Source organism: Podarcis muralis, chromosome 1 (genome assembly GCF_964188315.1).
Source record: "Podarcis muralis chromosome 1, rPodMur119.hap1.1, whole genome shotgun sequence".
Taxonomy (NCBI): Eukaryota; Metazoa; Chordata; class Lepidosauria; order Squamata; family Lacertidae; genus Podarcis; species Podarcis muralis.
In genome coordinates this window covers 136,423,576-136,444,306 of record NC_135655.1, presented here as the reverse complement: position 1 = coordinate 136,444,306, position 20,731 = coordinate 136,423,576, and the positions used below count along the sequence as shown (strand labels likewise).

The 20,731-nt window shown below is 39.5% G+C and overlaps 1 protein-coding gene across 7 annotated transcripts in view; it reads right to left on the bottom strand.

Annotated features, from left to right (window-relative positions):
* Positions 1-20,731, bottom strand: part of KANSL1L (KAT8 regulatory NSL complex subunit 1 like) — a 29,474-nt gene that overhangs the window by 7,700 nt on the left and 1,043 nt on the right. For 3 of the 7 annotated variants that reach the window (XM_077919464.1, XM_077919469.1, XM_028704865.2), the window contains exons 2-11: positions 18,880-18,962; positions 13,965-15,073; positions 11,840-11,972; positions 9,643-9,840; positions 8,672-8,793; positions 6,632-6,836; positions 2,516-2,669; positions 2,023-2,121; positions 1,685-1,822; positions 1,066-1,190 (exon numbers count right to left, since the gene is read on the bottom strand). In XM_077919464.1, the coding sequence (XP_077775590.1) occupies positions 1,066-1,190; positions 1,685-1,822; positions 2,023-2,121; positions 2,516-2,669; positions 6,632-6,836; positions 8,672-8,793; positions 9,643-9,840; positions 11,840-11,972; positions 13,965-15,073; positions 18,880-18,962 (2,366 nt within the window). Of the gene's footprint in view, positions 1-1,065; positions 1,191-1,684; positions 1,823-2,022; positions 2,122-2,515; positions 2,670-6,631; positions 6,837-8,671; positions 8,794-9,642; positions 9,841-11,839; positions 11,973-13,964; positions 15,074-18,879; positions 18,963-20,731 lie in introns of those variants that run through there. The other 4 variants (XM_028704870.2, XM_028704858.2, XM_077919474.1 and 1 more) reach the window with 3 other exon arrangements.

Here is a 20,731-nt window from a genome sequence, read left to right as displayed (position 1 = left end):
CCCAAAAGAAAAATGTCAGTACTATAAACAAGCTCCGGTTTAAAACTAATATATAATCATTAATTCATGGAAATACAAACTGATATACTAAATTATCAAAGCCAGAGGTAAAATGTTTTTTATTGGCTTTGTTGTAAATCCATCGAGTGCCCTCCTGTGTGAGGAGTCTTTAACTGCCATCAAGTCTGCTTTTCAAGAGAAAAACTGTGTACCAGAGCTGCCATTTCCTCCTTACCTAGACATCACCACCAGCTTTGCTCCTACATCTGGTCTGGTGGAAAGAGTGATTCATGGGAAGGATGGACAAGGACAAGACAGCCTGAAATGTCACTGATGTCAGCTGTAACTTTAAGAATTAGTGCTGGAACTTGCTTCTTCCTCCTAGTCCTTTCCTCTTCTATCAAGTCTTTTTAGCCTGTGAGCCTGAGGGCAATGACTGTCTTAGAGCTGGTTTTGGTAAGCCGCTCAGAGTTTTTTTTACTAAAGGGCAAGGTATCCTATAAACGAACAAGGGTCCTAACTCCTTTTTAAAGCACAACTTTTATCCCTTATATTGTCCCTAATATCTCCAGTTATGGTACAGAGTGTCTCTGGAATATGTTCCTTTGCTACATTCCTCAGGAGACATGGCTCCTACTGCTGACTTCATAGCCAGTGCAGTGCAGGAAGCAAAAGGATGGTGCTGAGACAGCAACAACCCTCAACTTGGCACCCTTTAGTTCTCCATTGGACTTCGCCAACATGGCCTTCTCATGTATCATGGCTTTCATGTGAACAGGGACCATGCTGGAGCTGGAGCTGCCTGGGGGCACATCTGTATTGTTCTCCAGCTGCCAGGATTTGCATACTGATTTAGCTGTTGAGAGAGTAATTTATACTATGCAACACACCTGAAGCAGATCAGCCCCTCTAGACCAGACTCACCCTACCTGACTCCTGAGACCCAGCCAGTATGGTCAATGGCCAGGATGATGGGAGCTCCAATTTAAAAAAAAATTGAAGGGCATCAAGTGGGAGAAGGTTGGTCTAGACTGCTAATCTTCCAGGACAATAATTTTAGCATACCTGTGTTGATATACAATGACTTGATCTAGACATCATGTCTCCATTGGCTGCTCCTGTAAAAGGACTCTGGGATTCTGGTTCTGCGTGTTGAAAGGAAAATGCTTCACATCTCTTACTACTTTCTCCTGCCACACAAAAGAAAGAAAAGGGGAAGAGTCCTTTATCTTTCAGAAAATGAAGTTGTATGTAATGAACGATATTTCTGAACAACTACTACAATTACAACTTAGCTGCTCCACATGATGTTATAATAAACGTAAATGGAACATAGCAAGAAGTGACAATGAAACTGTTAAGAGAGTCTTATCTGTATAAATGCAAACATATGCCCACCTATTGCTATAATCAAAGGAAGCTGATAAAAGTTATTCTCCACAGTACCACATGGTTTCTACAGCTGGAATGCAATCCTCCAGAGTTTGACAAAACATCCATTTGAGGCTGTAATCCTATACACACTTCCCTCTGAGCAAGTCCGAGTGAACTTAATGGGACTTACTTCTGAATCGAGATGTACAGGATTGCACTGCAAACAGTTACTTTCTTCTTGTGGACGGAAGTGGACAGTATGCTGGAGACTTGTCATTTACCTGACCTCCTGATAGCTTAGGCAACTTACCAATCACTGTCTCACTTAAATGTCTTTTCTTTCTTCCCTCTAGCAGCTGTTCAGATGCTTCTGACACAGTCTGATGTTTGAAACTGGATTCAAATCCACAGATCCACTGTTGAGGAGGACCTTTATAATGAAAATATTCTACAACAAAATAAACACTATCTTACTATTGTTTCTTCTCAGTTTAAAGGAAGGCTATTTTTTCTATTTGCACTTTAAATTACAATGTAGAAATTCATCCCCATCAGTTAAAAAAAAAAAGTACAGTGGAGAAAAATCAACAAAACAATGTCAAAAAATAAATTTTGAAACAAAAAAAGTCAAAATTATGTACTGCATACCATTTGATGGAGACATTTTTAACTCTAAACCAAGGGCAGATTCACCTTTGACCTCATAATTCTTGAGCAGTGTCTTAAAGTGTACATGAAGAGAAGTGTCTGAAAAATAGAGATTCAATCTAGGTAAAGAAATATAAATCATCTGATTGCAATCTACTATCCCCAAAATCTATTCACTTACATGTGCATTGCATGCCTATTTTCAAAAGCTAATTCATGAAGTCTGGCCTACTCTCCACTATGTAAGTGCCAGTAGTTTTGTGGAGAAAATGCTAAGTGGAGTGTACAAAACCATGAAGCTCCCCTAGTGACAGTTACTGTTTCTTTTAATCTTAACTGCCTCACAGAGTACTTACAAAAACAAAATGGGGGCAGGGGGAGTCTCTGACACTGCCTTGAGCTCCTTGGAGGAATGCAGAAAATACAGCATAATAATAAAATAGTCAATAAAAGGGATGTTCTGCTGTACATATGATAGCAAGCAACCACTTACCAGAAGGAAATGATAAGACGGGATGGAATGAGGTGTCCAATTCTAACATGAGTTGTTTTTGTGTCCTGGGCTTGGTGCTCAATTCATATGTACTCCACATGGAGGCTGGAACCACCTCTTCTGTATTAAACAAGGCATCTCTCAGTTGCATAGCCTGTAAGGTGGCACACAGATTTAAAACTTTTTAAAGCTTGTTCACATTCTAAAGCAAACCGTGTCAACAGATTGAAGTTCAAGCTGGACAAGACAGCAGGACTACTGCTCCAGAGATAGGTATTCTTCAGCCAGTTTATCCCTGACTTTACTAAATTAAATCTGTAATATTTTTCTTAACTTCTGTTCTCTGTTTACCCCAAAAAATCCAATGAAAGCAATTATCCCCTCCTGCTGTTGCTCCCCCATCATGACTAATAATGACTGGTAGTTTTATCCTCCATGAATTTCTTAACTCCTTTTAAAGTCACCTAACATCAACCTGCAGGCAAATATATTGGGCATGCTCCAATTTATTCTACTTGTCATATAGAATGACAAGTAGTGTCAAATTTTGAAGTTACATTTCACAAAGCCACAACCCACATCCCTAAATACTATGTGTGAGCTTGCACACTTACCAAAGAGCAGCACAATACCAAATTTATTAGGATCAGCATGACAGCTCAAGAAACTTTTAAATAAAGGAGAACGTAAGAACAATCAATATGTACAGCTAGACAAAACATCGGGAATTGGCTAAATATGCATCAAATTACACACTTTTTGGCAAGTCCAACAGTAATCGCATATGCTTCTATGCCTCTAACTCCATTTGAAATTCTAATTATGAATACTAATGCGAAATCTGAACATGTATTATCAATAATTACAAAATAGTACATGACATACAATTGGGCCAAACAAATTTAATAAAACATACTTGGGAATCAGATTTAGAAACCATAATTTGAAGGGGCAGATTGGCAAAGCTTGTGGGCTAAAAAAATCAGTATCCACATGTGTAAAAGAAAACACTCTCAGTGTCTTACATAGACCCCTCTGAGGTGCAACTACATCAATAAAACCATTTCTCCTCTCTGTTGGAGAAAGTGTAAGGAGAACTATTCATACGTGGTGGGCATGTGAAAAACTGCAACTATTTTGGAACAATTCTGTTAATGAGATTGGCTAGATTACAAACCAAAATGTTATTTGCCCCACAACCTTGGTTCTGCTATCAAGTTTTAAAGATGATACTGTTATCATCCTTAAATAAAGAACTAATCACCTTCCTTTTGATAGCTACTAGACAACCTATTGCTCAAAACTGAAAGTCCCTAGAACATTTGGAATTATCACAGTGGAAATAGAAAGCATGGACATTGGCAGTCTCTAAAAAATTAACAAAGGAAGTCAAGGCATTAGTCAGAAAAGGAGAAGATACTAACTTTATAGTGATATGGCACCCTTTTTCACAGATTATCACTCACGTTATTTTGAAAAATCAATAAAAGAATTTTAAAAGAGGATAAGCACGATAGTTTCCTGGATGCAAGGTTCACTGAACTCAGTGGTGCTTACTTCTGACTGCAATGAAAGATCTTCAGCCAGCTGAAATTGCAACCTTTAGCTTTTAAATAGAAATGCAAACAATATTGAAAAGGGATACTTTGGAGTACAAGGGAGATGGAACATGCAAAAAAGCCTCTCTCTCCTGTCCTGCTAGTAAACAGCCAGCATTGGATACCACCCTGCTTTATTTTAAACAGGTGAAAATTACTCCCCCCCCCCCTTTAGGTGAAGACAAAGTTTTATTGGGACATAACATTTTTAGCTTCTATCACTGGCTCTGACCTTTTTCTTTTCTTTCCTTTTTACTGAGAAAACTATTCTTATGAATATCATATTGCTATATTTAGGAAAATAAAAACCTGATTAATGAAATGTTACTGTAGGAGGAATATACTTATTTTTGTGAAGGTTTCCATTCCTCTTGCTTTACACGCAATATGCTATATTTTGTTTTAAAAGTTTTAAGATTTTAAGTTTTAAGATCATTTGCAAAAACAGCAGCAAAGCAGAATTTTCCAAATTAAATATTTATTTCAGTTCAGGTACTTTGCAGCTGTTTATGCTAGGTCGAATCTTAATTTAACACAGATCAGCTTAAGGCACATCTGAGCCTATGAAGAGGAAAACTAAGCTAGCTTGGAACAGCAAAAATCTTTTTTTAAAAAGACAAAGAGAAGATACAGCTTTTCAATTTCCTTTAAACTTGAGCACTGCCAGGTTTTGTGATTAAATAAATAGTCCAAAAAGAAACAGCAGATTTAGATGGCAACATACTTCCTCAGAGGTAAGTGTTTGGGGGGGGGGGATCTTTATGCTCTCATCACCTTTACCAGACTCTGAAACTAGAACAGATACATTAATTTGATATGAGAGATTTTTAACTATTATTAGTTTTAGGCCTCTGACTCCTAAGAAACTCATATATGAAATGTTTTATTTCTTTTATTGTACAAACAAAATGCATTTTGTATGAAGATTCTGTCATGTCTCTAAGAGCTTGGATGGCTTAAACAGTTACATTTACATACATACAAATACATCTATTTATGGCTACATACACGTAAATGTGTGTTTAACACACACACACACACACACACACACACACACAACAAACACGTAACTCAATCTTCAATAAACTCCCAAATTACTAAGACCTTTGGCTATGACTCGGAAAACAGCTAGCAATTACAAGTTTTTGATGGCAGCAAGAGTAGCTCTCTGTAACTTAGATCCCACACGTCTGAAGCCCAAATGCAACTGAGAGTTTTGGAATTTTCCTTCTCTGTGTCTTACAACAGCTCTTGGAGACATCCAACTTAAGCTTGTCATTGCTTCCGTAGCAAACAATTTTGTATTCAATACAGGGTTTACTTGCATGCCAAGTCCTGCTTTTCAAAGAATTCATTATACAGAACTATGATTTAGCAAAGTATGATAGTTTTCAATTGACGTTTTTGTTCAGACATATGTATTAGGTGGAAAGAGCAGACTACAATACTGCTGCTTCATTTCTGAATTCTGAAGTTTGCTGTCAAAAGTAACAAGGCAGCATGCTGCAGTATTGTTGTTGTTGTTTAGTCGTTTAGCCGTGTCCGACTCTTCGTAACCCCATGGACCAGAGCACACCAGGCACTCCTGTCTTCCACATGTTGCAGTATAGTATTGTACTAATGATGCTGACACGTGTAGTAAAATCAGATTGCATTTCCTTGTTGGTTGGGGGGGCGTGGACTGTAATTTCATGTTAGCCTCACTTGGCCTCAGTAGAAGCTAAGTGAAGATACTGTTTTTATCTGAAGAGGCGTATCATTTCTGCTCGCAAAAACCTTTCTTGATTAGTAACTTCAGCCTAGCTGACCTCTTAAAGCCATTTCAGTGCTCAGTCATGTTGTCTGAATGCAACAAATAACACAGCTCAGTTACACTGCTTTTGTAAAAAATCTTTACCTAAATAACTAGTATGAAGCAGAATGTGGCCTGTTAACACAGCCCAGCCCACTGGTCAAGTCAAAGTGACCTCACTGCCATACATGGTGGGCTGTCATCCAGAAAATTGGGTAAGGATATGACCCAACAAGATGGAAGATGCTTTCAGTTCTGGACTCGCATAAATGGTCACATGAAAGAAACGCATTGTATAATTAATCCATAATATATCTTGATTCTCTCTCCTGTTCTTTTGTCCCCCAAAGGGAAAATCCAGGTGACAATACAGGGGTACCCCCTATGTGTGAGACATTGGATAACAAAGAAAAATAATTTAGAATCATCGAATTTGGGTTTTTTATTTTATTTTTAAGGATGAATATATACAATGCTTCATCCAACATCACACCTAGTTAGAAAAAGGAAGTTGCGGAGGTCAGCAAGGCCAACTTAGGAAATCCAGTTTAGCCTTATGTGTGGTCAACCTCGCATCTGACCTGCTTCTTGAAAATTTTCTCCCCTAATTCAGGATCTCACAGAACAGAACAAGAGCAGGAGCATGTAGTAGATACACACCCATACTAATCTGGCACACAAAGCTGGAACATACTTTCTTAAAGAGATAGAAACATGCATTTGTACCTGCTGGTTTGAATTGAAAGCAGTGCTCATTTTGTACAGCTTCCTCCTCTGGAAACTCTGAAGCGGTCTAGTGCGAGCAGATGTGCATATCACAGCAACAGATGATGTTCTCAACTTCACCTTTTCTTTCCTCCTCCTCTTCAGGTGTTGTTGGTCAACCAACCAACTACTGGTGCATGATATCTCCTCATTGTTCTCTGAATCTCTGAAAAGCACCAAATAATTATCCTAGGATGTCAGAAATAAGCTCTGCATATTATATAATATTTGAGTTCCATACACCAAGTTCAAGATCAGAAGGTGTACTCAGGATTAAGTGATATACTCTAAGTCAGCCTTTCTCAACTTTGGAGCCCCATGTGCTATTGGACTACAACTCCCATCATCTCTAGCTAGCCAGACCTGTGGTCAGGGATGAAGGGGGTTGTAGTTCAACAACGTCTGGGGACACAAGGTTGAGAAAGGCTGCTCTAGGCAATGTACATATATTGATTTGCTTGTCCATACATTATTCTTCATATTGGTTTAATTAGATCTTCTAAAGCTGGGAGCCCAACTTCTAAACCTTCCAACATTGCTCCATAATTTCTCTATACAGTGGTACTTTGGGTTACATACGCTTCAGATTACATATGCTTCAGGTTACAGACTCCGCTAACCCAGAAATAGTACCTTGGGTTAAGAACTTTGCTTCAGGATGAGAACAGAAATTGTGCTCCAGTGGTGCAGCGGCAGCAGGAGGCCCCATTAGCTAAAGTGGTGCTTCAGGTTAAGAACAGTTTCAGGTTAAGAAGTGACCTCTGCAACGAATTAAGTACTTAACCCAAGGTACCACTGTACTTTCACAGAGGTACTTGCTGTAAGCAATAAACTGTGAACATGAATATTCCCAAGAAAAACAGCATAGAGAAGTATCAGTGGCAAAGAAATGAGACCTGACCCCAGTGAAGTTGAACCATTAAAGAGACATCCTCAGTTTATTATTCAAGACAGACCATAATAGCTTTTAAAAACATGGGAAATCATCTTCTTAGTTGAGATTTCTTAATCTCATTAGAATACGACCTAATCTCATTACTCCACCATCTAAATCCAATCATCTTTAATCATTATTAACAAAAATTATGTTTTATTTAACACATTTTTATCCTACTTTTCAGCCAGAAAAAAAAGCTTCCAAAGCAGCTCATAAATATTAGGAATAAAACAGTCCCTGCTCCCAGGCTTACATTCCAGAAGGCATGGCACAGAAGGAAAAGGACTTCATGGCAAGAAAACAAGCTCAAACACTAGTTCTTCCTTACGCCATTCTTGTAATGTTCAGCTGGAATGGAACAATTTGGAAAAGAGCCCAAAGTTGCTGATCCTTCAGCAGAACCAATGGAGAAGCACTGAAATCCCATCTCTCACCCTGTCCTATTGCATGATAGAATGACTATTTTGATTTTAGAAGACTGAACAACAACCTTATTTTCCAAGTCTATTGTCTTAACTCATTTATATTTTGTTTTACTAACTTTATAAACGTGATTTATATTGTTGTATTAATGTGCTTTACATTATCATATATCACCATTATTACAATAGAAGGAGAATATTACGTTAAAATAATATATTTATTATCTTGGTAATTGCTCTATGCAATTCATATACAGTATTTCAAAGCAATGTCAGCCTCTTCTGAACAGCATCCTCATTATTATCAAACAGGGAGTTTTTAAAAACACATTGATCCTATACATGTCTCCTCACAAGCAAGCCCTACTGAGTTTAAAAGTACTTACCATGCAATGCTATGTCTACTCAGAATTAAGTTCTAGTGGTATGGGGGCGGGGCTCTCAGGTATTTGGGGGGGGTAGGATTGCAGCAATACTCCCAAGTGTGTATAGGATTGCAGCCTTGTAATACTAAACTACTGCAAGTTTGTTTAAATAATAATACTGTTGTTATTTAAACAACAGTTGTACTGTCATTTTATATTACATTCCCCCAAATGCTAAATATCCAGTTATTATGAAATACATGAAAGTGTCACGTACCTTATAGAGATGCCATTGGCCAACTCTTTCTGCTTACAGGACTTTGAGGAAAGAGGAGATGATGTGGGAGACAGATTGAGAGGAGTAATCAGACTGCTGATTATTTCACTCAGTTGAGCACTCTGAAAGAAGAATCAAAGGGAAAACCTTGAATTGAATGCACAGCAAATAACAGTCTAAAGAACTCAGGATTATATTCAAAGCACAGTGCTTCTAAAGCACCCAGCAATCAGCTGGTGCTCAGGAAAGCACAGTGCAAGGGACTTCCAATCAGCAACATCTGCAAAGCCTCTTTTGACCAAGCCCCACCCTTTCTCCCGCCCCCACCTGACTTTATGATTTCAGATGATTTGACAGGTAGGTGGTCCCACTCGCCTGTCAAAGTTGGCCCATGGGGGTAGAAGGAAGATAAAGATCAGAACCACTGCACCAAATAAATTCCCCACCCCTGCACTAGATAAGCACAAAACACATTCATGCAATGGTCACATTAAACAATCTCTTTTGCAAATCACACTATAATTATGAATACCAAGCTCAAGGGCAAGGGAAAAAGTCAGGGAGGGAAATGAAAAACCAAGACTTTTTTCCACAGCCCTCCTGCCTGAAACTGAAATGTTTGACTTTATCATGCTGATGGGTGACATAAAAGGTGCTCAAGTAGCATACATAAAATATATCACATTTTATCCTCATAACAGATAGATGAAATGGAGACACTGTTACTGGACAATGTGAATTTCACAAGTAAATTTCTGAATTAAGACCTGCCAAACCAAGTCTAACACTACAGCTTCCAAGATGCTTTCTGAGTGTACAAAAACCACTACACAATCTCCCACTTCCTGCAACTTATGCAGATCATGCTTACAGAAATATGGAACTTTGTTTTATTAATAAGCTATTACAGTGTACCTGTGTTTTGCTACAAATTATCTAATTCTATCTGATGCTCACTCTTACTTGAATACCTGTTTTTCTATGTTGCGGAGAAGCAGAGTTGGACTGCTGGGTGACATTTCGAAATCATGTTCCGGCCAAGCATCCTGCCTCTCAAGGGATGCATGTGAATTCCCTGTGGTGTCTAATAAAGCTTCATGGTCCATCAATTGTGTTCGCTTCTTCAAGAAGTCCTTTGGATTTGGAAATTCTTCTAGGATCACCATTCCCTAGACAACAGCAATTGAACACAATTGTGTAACAAATGTAATCTTTCAAACTGCTGCAGCCCCCTGAAACACTTTAATGATTTAGAGCTCAAAGTGTGATCTGTATACAGACAAGGTGAATAATCTCACAAGACAATAAAGCTGCAACTTCAATTTTTGCAAGCAGCTAACATTATAGCGATTTTCTGCTCCAGTTCAAAAATTTGGCATACAAATCTATGTATTGATTGTTGTATCATTTTCTAGTTTCATCTGCTAAATGAAACATCCTGAGGGCCAGTGTATGATTCAGCAATCAGACCTGCAAGTTGCTGTAAATCAGCCCACTCATCCCCACTCAAACATTAATCTCACTGCGAGGCAGTCACCTCCTCTCAGCCTAACCTACCTCACAGAATAGCTGTGAGAATTAAATGAGGAGAACCAAGCTCCTTGAAGAGGAGGATATAAATGCAATAAATAATAAAAAACAAGATTTGCATCAGTGACACATCTTCTGTTCACAACTGAGACTGGATTACTGTCCTTTGCTCCGTATGGAAATGCCTTTGAAGACAATTGGTACAAAAGGTGCAGCTAGAAGGCTTATATGGTCAACAATTTGGAACACATATTGGCAACTTGTTTGTTTCTGGGACAGTGTTAGTTTGCAAAACAGATTATCTGCAGGCCTGCCTGCCTGCCTGCATACATATGAGCCTCTCCAGGTTTTACTATGGGCTGAGGTCTTGGATTTCCAGCTCTTTGAGAAGAGATGCTGGATTGACGAGTACCAGCCTTTTCTTTATTATACACATTTTGATAGTGCATTCTATGTGCCTTTTATCTTGTTTCCTTAATGCTGGTCATTGACTGTAACAATAAAGATTTGATTTGATTTTAAAAAATAAATTAAATCTGTCCCTCTAGATTACCAAGCATGATCTTTATTGGATTACCTTATATAAAGAACTCAATCATCATGCAAAGTGCACAATAAATTTTCTTCAAAAAAATAGTTTAATCACCAGGCAATTCAATATACGCATAAAGATCTGCTTTCCTCTGCGGAGAGGATACTTGAATTGACAATGCATAAAAAAACTTATTGCTTGTGTACTGTGTACTGCATATGAAACTTAATAAGACTGTGCCACTGGACAAGTTACTGTAGTTATATGTTGTTCTTGTATTTACATGAAAACCAATACAAATTATTTGGGGGGGGGGTAAAGATCTGCTTTCACTTGCCCACAATAGCTATTTTCTTTATTTCCATAAGGATTAATCTACAAGGAACCAGGTATCACTAAAAAACCAAGACTCAGATTGCTGGTACCGGTCGACAACTCTCTGCTTCCAATAACATTTTCTTCCATGCTCTCCACCCCTTGGGAAAAGATAGTTGTGGCCTATCTGTGTTTTTTCTGTTTAGTTACACTTCAAGAAAAGATGAAAATTATTTTAATCGATTGTTTATGACTGTGTTTGAGGAGTCCTGTCTATTAATTATTGCTTCCTCACTGTACTTATACTGGAGACTTATAGACAATGTTTTGGTTGGTCCATCCCAATGCACACAACTTACTTGTTTCCAAACTACCAAAATAAGAAGCACCCTCTCTTCATCCTCCTCATACCAGTCCCTACCTCTCTCTCATGTCACTGTTCCCAGTCTATGACTACACTTCACAGCAGAGCTTCACTACCACAAGAACAAAACAAGATGGATTTCACCCCCTCGCCTCTTTTTTTTTTTTTTTAAGAATGAAATAAATTAAGCTGGGAAACAGTCACTTGCCCAAGGCCGCCCAGTAAACTACAAATCTTAGTATGGATTCTGGACCACAATCCTACTTTCAAACAAACACAACACTCAAACTCAGCCTACTATTTCATTGACCTTTGTAGATTTTACATAATGGCTTTTGCTTAGATACCAGAAACCACAGAACACAGAGAAAAAACATTTATCAATCTTTTATTTCAATAACCCATTTTTCTTCCTTACTGACAATACCTTGGTGGCACGAATCTGCCTGTGAAGGTCAGTGAGTTGCTGGATTTTGTATTCTAGCTCTGAAATCTGGGCTTGAAGCCATGTCCAGCGACAGCCAACATTAGCTCTGTCTACCAGCCATTTCCAGTCAGATCTATAGGAAGAACACAGAACATTGGTTAGAAGAGATAATCACTATTTTAGAAAGACAACTCAAAAGAGTCCTTAAAGGTAAAGGTAAAGGTACCCCTGCCCATACGGGCCAGTCTTGACAGACTCTAGGGTTGTGCGCCCATCTCACTCTATAGGCCGGGGGCCAGCGCTGTCCGAAGACACTTCCGGGTCACGTGGTCAGCGTGACAAGCTGCATCTGGCGAGCCAGCGCAGCACACGGAACGCCGTTTACCTTCCCGCTAGTAAGCGGTCCCTATTTATCTACTTACACCCGGGGGTGCTTTCAAACTGCTAGGTTGGCAGGCGCTGGGACCGAGCAGCGGGAGCGCACCCCGCCGCGGGGATTCGAACCGCGACCTTTCGATCGGCAAGCCCTAGGCGCTGAGGCTTTTACCCACAGCGCCACCCGCATCCCAAAAGAGTCCTTAGGATATCACAAATCTGACACTTTCCCCCCAGAAGCCTTTGGGGCTACAATAACTAGCAAGTAACATGTTAAAACAGCAGTGAATATATCATAAAATGCCTTTTAGAAGCATCTGCTAAAAACAGAAAGAGCTGAATTGAGTCTGATTTCTGCACAGAGTTGAAAACATAGCCGTAATAATAAATTATTATTATTATTATATAGCACATAGTAAGAGCCTGCTGAATCAATGGCCCACCTAGTCCAGCATCCTGTTGGCCAACAAGATGTGGATCAAATGCCTGAAAGCAGAACATGAGTGCAACATGAAGTCCATAATTTTGGTACCACTACGGAGAAGGTCTTGTTCCTGGTTCCCATAAATCAAATGCCTAGAGAACATAGGCAATTGATACAGACCCTAAGGCTTAAGCAGGTTTACATGAACTTGGATGGCCATGTCCAAGGCATTTGTGGCATGAAGTACCTTCATTCATTTAGCCTTTATTGGCATACGTTAGCCAATAAAATCATAAGAGAGAGAACCATCCATGTAACATTGGCAATCCAGACTTGAAATATATAAAAGGTAAAGGACCCCTGGAGGATTAAGTCCAGTCAAATTTAACTATGAGGTGTGGCACTCATCTCTGCTTTAAGGCAGATCATGCTTTCTGGGTCATGTGGCCAGCATGACTAAACTGCTTCTGGCACAACAGGATACCGTGATGGAAGCCAGAGCACACAGAAATGTCATTTACCTTCTCACTGAAGCAGTACCTATTTATCTACTTGCGCTGGTATGCTTTCAAACTGCTAGGTTTGCAGGAGTTTGGACAGAGCAACGGGAGCTCACCCCATCACGCGGATTCGAACAGCCAACCTTGCAATCGGCAAGCCCAAGAGGCTCAGTGGTTTAAATCACAGCGCCACCGTGACACAATAGCTGCATGAAGTGCCTTTCACCAGTTTAGCTTGGTGAGCCAACTGCAGGCCCTCAAGCACAGATAGGCTGTCACCTTTGTCCACACTCCCAGATGATTTGCATTTAGACTACTATAATGAGCTGTGTTTGGGAACACCTTGGAAAACTACTTCAATGGATGTAAAAATATGACACAGCTGGATGATACCAGCCACAGGGAACACATCTCAATGGTGCTGAAATAGTGTCACTAATTTGCTGCTTGTACAGGCAACTCCCAACAGTGCCAAACCCAGAAGTGACCTGATCACTAAAAGAGTGGAACGGGGGCGGGGCAGAACGCTTTACTCTGGCCCTGCCAATGCACATGGGGGTCTGGAACAGAACCCCCATGCAAAGCAAGGATTGCCTGTACTGTAATATTTGACTCATATAACAAGCTATGATCAAAGAGCAGTTCCATTTACATCAGTAAACTTTATCAACTTAGTGAAATTGACTCCAAAAATAAAAAATTTGGAGATCCTGTCATTAACATATCACATCTTCTGTCCTTTATGTACAGAGATATCACAGATTTACATGGAACTTGAGCATGCAGGACTGTAGCACAGAAGTTCAGCAATTCTTTTAATACCTACACTGACATAGCTTTTCTGGAAATCTGCTCATCATCATCTTCACTTGAGCTGCTACAAGTGGCATCAGAATCCAAACTCTCTTCCGCATGAAATAGGAGTCCAGCTGTTGAGCGAGCAAACACTTTGATTTCATCAGATGAAACATCAAAATCACGCTGTATATCTTTACTTGTATTAGCCTCTCTGTTTTCCATTTTAATATTGGTGCATCTATGATAGCTGCCACCCAAAACACCGGATGGATCATGAAAGGCTTTCATTCTCTGTAGTTGGCGTCTCACAAAGCATTTCATCTGCTGGTCACAGTGTTTGACAACATGCTTCGCCAAGAGTATTTGCAAACGTTTCTGAGTTCTTTTGGCCCGGCTGAGCAAAGCCTGTTGCTTGCTTACACACTGAAGTAAATGAAAATTCAATTCCTGTTCTTTAGTACTGGGATTGTAGTTCATTTTTGGTTCCAGGGCATCATCACACACTTGATGGAACAGGTCTCCTTTTTTTGTCTCAGGATTAATAAATAATGCCTTGCTCAAAAAGCCATTCTTCTGATACCCTTTACAGTTAGGAAGCTGCCTTTCTTCTACATTGCGGGATTCAGTTAAACATGAATCAAATAGTTTCCCCATTTCAGGTAAGTTCTTTGTTGATCCTAATAAAGTTTCCCCTCTGACCTGCTCCCCAGATTCTGAATTAATAATTTGACTGAAGTGTGTATTAGTGCTGTTACATAACGGATTTCTCACTTTGGAGCAGCTATGCTCTTCTGAGTTCCTCTGCACACAATTTTTATTGTTTACATGGAAAGTAGAACTGGGGCTCATTAATACTGGATAGTGTTTAGAAGACTGAGAACCCAAGTATTTTAAGTTAAAGCAATCAGTGCTATGGTTCGCTTGAGGAATGGGGAACCCCAGCATGGAGCAAGTAATTTTTGTGACAGACCCGTCTTTCATCTTCTCTTTTACTGGTCTGGTACTTCCCATGCCTAATGCATCATTGGACTCCATCACTCTTGAAGACAAGGAAGATGATAAGCAGATACCGTGCCCTTTCATTGCTTTCTCTTGAAGAGCAGGTGTCATAGCTGTCGTAAGCAGTTTACACCCAACCTGTAAGAAAAGCAAATACTGAATAAAACTATTGTTTTGATAATATCTACTGTTAATTTCCACTTCTGCAGTGCCATAAATTCCAGATATAATTTGCAGTTGCTCTTTAAGAAAATAAAACAATCTTATCAACTGTTCCGTGATTATGTGCCTGGGTAGCTCAGTTGGGACAGCTGTGTTCCTGCATTGCAGGGGGTTGGACTAGATGATCCTCAGGGTCCCTTCCAATTCTATAGTTCTATGAATCTATGGAAACATCTAATTCAGAACATCTGCCACAACAACAAAGGCTGTAGTAATATTTTTATGTGCACCAAAATACTGGCCATGTTGAAACCATAACTATGTATGCTTTTGCTTGTTACAGTAAGAGCTGTTCGACAGTGGAATTTGCTGCCAAGGAGTGTGGTGGAGTCTCCTTCTTTGGAGGTCTTTAAGCAGAGGCTTGACAACCATATGTCAGGAGTGCTCTGATGGTGTTTCCTGCTTGGCAGGGGGTTGGACTCGATGGCCCTTGTGGTCTCTTCCAACTCTATGATTCTATGATTCTATGATTCTATGATTCTACTATTTTAAATATATAAATCAGTTCTGTTTGCAGGTATTTCCCCCCTCCCCCCATATTTTCATTATCAATAAGCAAAGACATACACGAGCTGCGTGCCCATGCAATCCCTTTGCTGCTGATTCACTACTTCATTTGCACGAATGGCAAAAAAAACCCCTATTATGTGTGAATTATGAATTACATTTAATGGCTTTCTAAGAAATCAAGATTAGGAAGACAACTTTAAAGCATGATGAAAGTGCACAAAGCTCAAGCATACCCAAGCTTAATCAATCAGGATTGGATCATATGAACCAGACCATTGTTTCACAGCCAGGAGGATATCTGTAATTCTTTCTGTAAGCCTGGTTCCCATTATTCTCAATTTTATACAAAATAATTATTTGCAGTTTTCATATCCTAATTTTCCTCTTTAAAAAGTCATCCAACTAAAAATAGGAGTCCTATAAAAACATCCATTATATTTTTCTCTCCAATGTTTTTATTTTTAATGTTCCAGATTGAACAGTTTCCTATCCTCATATATTTAATAATAATAATAATAATAATAATAATAATAATAATAATAAATCTTTATTGTCATATTGTCATTGCCCCCTCTCGGGGACAACGAAATTACTTGGCTGCTCCATCCACCCAGGTAGGGCACTCCACACAAAATCAAAACAACTATAAAAACACTAATTAAAACAATACAGTATAATACAGCAAGGAAGATTAGATGACTTTCAAAGTCCAGGCTTCCCATTCAGGGCCGAGATCGCTCTGGAGAAGAAGCTGTTCTTAAGACGGCTCGTTCTTGTCTTCATCGTCCTGTATCTCCGTCCCGACGGCAGGAGCTCGAAGAGACAGTGACCAGGATGCGATGGATCTTTTACTATGTCCAGTGCCTTCCTATGGCACCTTGTGGCATAAATCTGCTCTAAGGTGGAGAGTGGGCAGCCAACAATGCTCTCTGCTGCCTTAACAACTCTGCACAACCCCATCCTGTCCTGGGTAGTACAGCTTCCGTACCACACACATAAGCCATAAGTGAGCACGCTCTCAATGGCACAGTGATAGAAGGCAAGCAGCAGTTTCTGCAGAAGATGGTTTTTCCTTAGAATTCTCAAAAAGTACAGTCTCTGCTGCGCCTTCTTCACAAGCCCCCGTGTGTTGACACTCCAGGACAGATCCTCTTGTAATTCAATGCCCAAAAATCTGAACGTTGTTACCCTCTCCACACAGACCCCATCAATCAAAAGTGGCTGGACATTGCTCTTCTGTCTCCTGAAGTCCACCACAAGCTCCTTTGTCTTCCTTGTATTTATGAGCAAGTTGTTAGCTCTGCACCACTCTGTCAGCCGCTCCACCTCATCTCTATAGTCCGTTTCACCCTCCCTTTCAGAGATGAGCCCAATCACGGTTGTAATCTTGCCTAACAGTTTATCACTTTTTGTTCGTCTCTCCACATTTTCCTAATTCCTAAAATATAAACAGCATATGAAATTTCTTGCTATAGTAATTTGTTTATTTTCTGGCTGCTGTACTTCAAAGGCTGGGGGTAGGGAGAGCATTTTACTTTGTTTTACAGTAAGGAAAAAAATAAGGGAAAGTCTGGCATCTGTTAACTATCCACAGTGCACAATGCCTTTACTAGGACCAACCAGAATGTCACAAAATAGTGAGCAAAGCTTTCCTGTTCTCCAGAATTCTTCATCAGGCTAGATGCTGAGAAGGGGAAAGGTGAGAGAGAAAAGGTGGCTTGATTTTGAAGTCACTAAATTCAGGCTTGGTAGTTTCAACATAAGCCTGCCTTTGTCTCCTCACTCCTACCATCCAAACTGATGTTTACGACATATTCATTTGTCCAAATAAAGGTGTTAGTCAGGTGTAATTTTTGTTATGAACTAACACAGTTTCTTTTCCTTTTTGTATATTTTAACAAGCTGCATCACAGAACAGTGTGTACAAAAAAGGGAACAGAAGATAAAATATAAAGAAAACTTTAAATAAAATGTGTTTTAATTGCTACTTAAATTTTACTATGGAAACCACTTTGAGAATTTTTGTTGAATGACAGTATATAATTTAAGTAAAAATTAAACTATTAAACTTTTGAAAAGCAATCAATTAAATACAAGTCTATAATTAAAAGACTCAAAACCAGTTGTCAACATTCCTTAAAAATATACATCATGAATTAAGGGAAGATCTAAAAGTTTAAAATTAAAATGTGATATCTGAAATGCTCTCTAGGAAGCTACCAGAGACACTAATTCAATTAAAGGAAATAGCTTCAGTGACTGAAACATAACTTCAGGTACAATAAAATATTGTTTTCAAACTATTCTATGTCTTCAGAATTAACTTTTTTTTACTATTTGATCCTGAAAAATCATTTAATTAGCAATTAATGGTGCAATCCTATACATGTCTCCTCAGATCATAAGTCCTTTGAACACAATGGGACTTACTCCCAGGTAAGCACATACAGCGGGGGCTGGGAATCATTTACAGCTGGTTAAGACCTTAGGTCCTCAGATTTCCACAAGTCATTTTGACATGTGGGCCTATCCAACTCTTTAACATCTGACATAATTGTGATGTCAGATGAAACACCTTCCCCTATTTTTAAGACACAGTAATTTGTAAGTGCCACCAATCAGCTGGTTGTCAGTGTCTGCCAAACCCTCTGGCTTTACAAGTGCTGAAGACAGCACAATCTTCACTTTAGCAAGAACTTATGTCTTTGCGTGTGTCACACTGGACAGAGGGCAGGTGGGTGTGGCTTGACCAAAGAGCTTCACAGGTCACATGGGGGGGGGGGCTGCTGCAGCTATTTAGGGCTGCAGGCTGGAGGTTCTCCACTACTTATGTACGGGATTGCATCCTTATTGGTTTTCTGTGAGACCCTTAAAAATATTGTCTGATTTGCTGAAAACTGCTGTAGGGTTTCAAAAACTAGGAAATACCTGCAATGCCTTCGAATAGTTTTTTAAAACGCCAATATGACTACTTTTGTTCATACCCAAAACATTTGCCAGCTGCAATGTATAAATATTTCACTATGTTGATCTGTTAACAATAAAGAGAAACAGAATAATGAAAGTTTAACTTTGAACTCCTATCACTTTACACTGATAATCACAGTGAGTAAACCAAGAGACTACCAAAATACAGTAGTACCTCCGCTTACGTAACCCTCTGGTTACATAAACTTCAGGATACATAAGCAGCAAACCCAGAAGTATATTACCGGGTTTTGCTGCGCGCGCATGCGCAGAAGTGGTCCTCCAGCTGCGAAAACCTTGAGAGCCAGCCAGACCTCCATAACGGATCCTGTCCGCAACCAGAGGTACCATGTTAGATTAAAATGCATAAGGCAGACAACTATGTGCATATACTAGTTCAAATTCAAATCTAAATAACGTTTGTGACAATAGCATTAAAAGAAATAAATTTACAGCTTCACACTAGAGCTCCACTAAGAGATTTGAACACTTCAGATTTATCACACAGTTATTGACACAGCTCAGAGTCATATTTATTTCAGTAACTAACATTTCATAGATACTCAACAGATTAAAAACACTACCATAAATGCTTTGTAGAAAATGACTCCCTCAAGACTAGCCGTTTCAATGTGATTCCATAAAAACGTTATTTTGTCCAATTAGCAGATACTGAAACAGCAAATATAAATCCCATCTGCATGCCTTCATAGATTTCTCTCTTACTAAACAGAATATCAATATTCAAATAGGACAAAAGTCAACAACTCAACAATCAAAGAAAAAAATGCAATGTTATAAAGAAATTGTTTATACAATTTGTTAGTACAGAGCAAAGGGGATGGGGTCTTCTCACCAGGCTACATTGTAAAGGTAAAGGACCCCTGGGTGGATAAGTCCATTCGTGATTCAAAATTGGCTCCCTCATCTCTCCTCTAGAGGAGGCTGACAACTATAAAAGGGAAGTGCTGGAGAGCATAAGGAAGGATGTTGAGTCCTCTACCCCAGCTGTTGTACTGCTTTAACTACCAGATAAACAAAACCATGTCATTTAATCAAAAATATACTTAATTGGCAAAGAGCAGCTTAATGTGGTAAAGGGCAAGTTTGCATATAGAACACATCCAATTCTCCAAATTCCAGTTGAAGATCTCAAGTATTAACCTGGAAAAGTTACATTAAGTATTGGAGAGGTGCTGCCATCCATCACAGGACTTAAACACATTGAACAAATGGTCGAACATAAGAATAGTCTGTTAGATCAGGCCAATGGCCCATCTAGTCCAGCACCCCCATTCTCACAATGGCCAACCAAATGCATGTGGAAAACCTGCAAGCAGCATCTGAGCACAAGACCGCTCTTCCCTTCCGTGGCTTCCAGCAACATGTATTCGGAAGCATTATTGCCTCCGACCATGGAGATAGATCACTGTCATCAGGGCTACTAGTCATTGACAGCTCCTCTCTTCCACGATTTTGTCTAATCCTCTTTTTAAGCCATCCAAGTTGGTCACCATCACTGCCTCACGGGGGAGGAAATGCTATACTTCAACTATGTGCTGCATGAACAAGTCCTGCCTTTTGTCTGTCCTAAATCTTACAATATTCAGCTTCACTGAACTTGTACAAGTTCTAGTGTTATAAGTAAAGGAGAAAAACAAGTCTGAGTGCCCCACCACTTTCCTCCGGAAAACCCACCCTTTACCGCTGAATCAGAATACAGTGGTACCTCGGGTTACAGGCGCTTCAGGTTACAGACTCTGCTAACCTAAAAATAGTACCTTGGGTTAAAAACTTTGCTTCAGGATGAGAACAGAAATCGCGTGGCGGCGGCGCGGCAGCAGCAGCGGGAGGCCCCATTAGCTAAAGTGGTACCTCAGGTTAAGAACTGTTTCAGGTTAAGAATGGACCTCCAGAACGAATTAAGTACTTAACCCGAGGTACCACTGTAAATGTCAATCCGCAGAAAACCTGACTGACATTTATTCCAATTCAGTGGTAAACAAGGGGGAAGAGGAGGGACAAGTGGAAGTGTGGGCAAGCCCTAATCTAAACTAAGAAGTCTCAAACACTGCAACCTTTCAATACAGTTAGCTA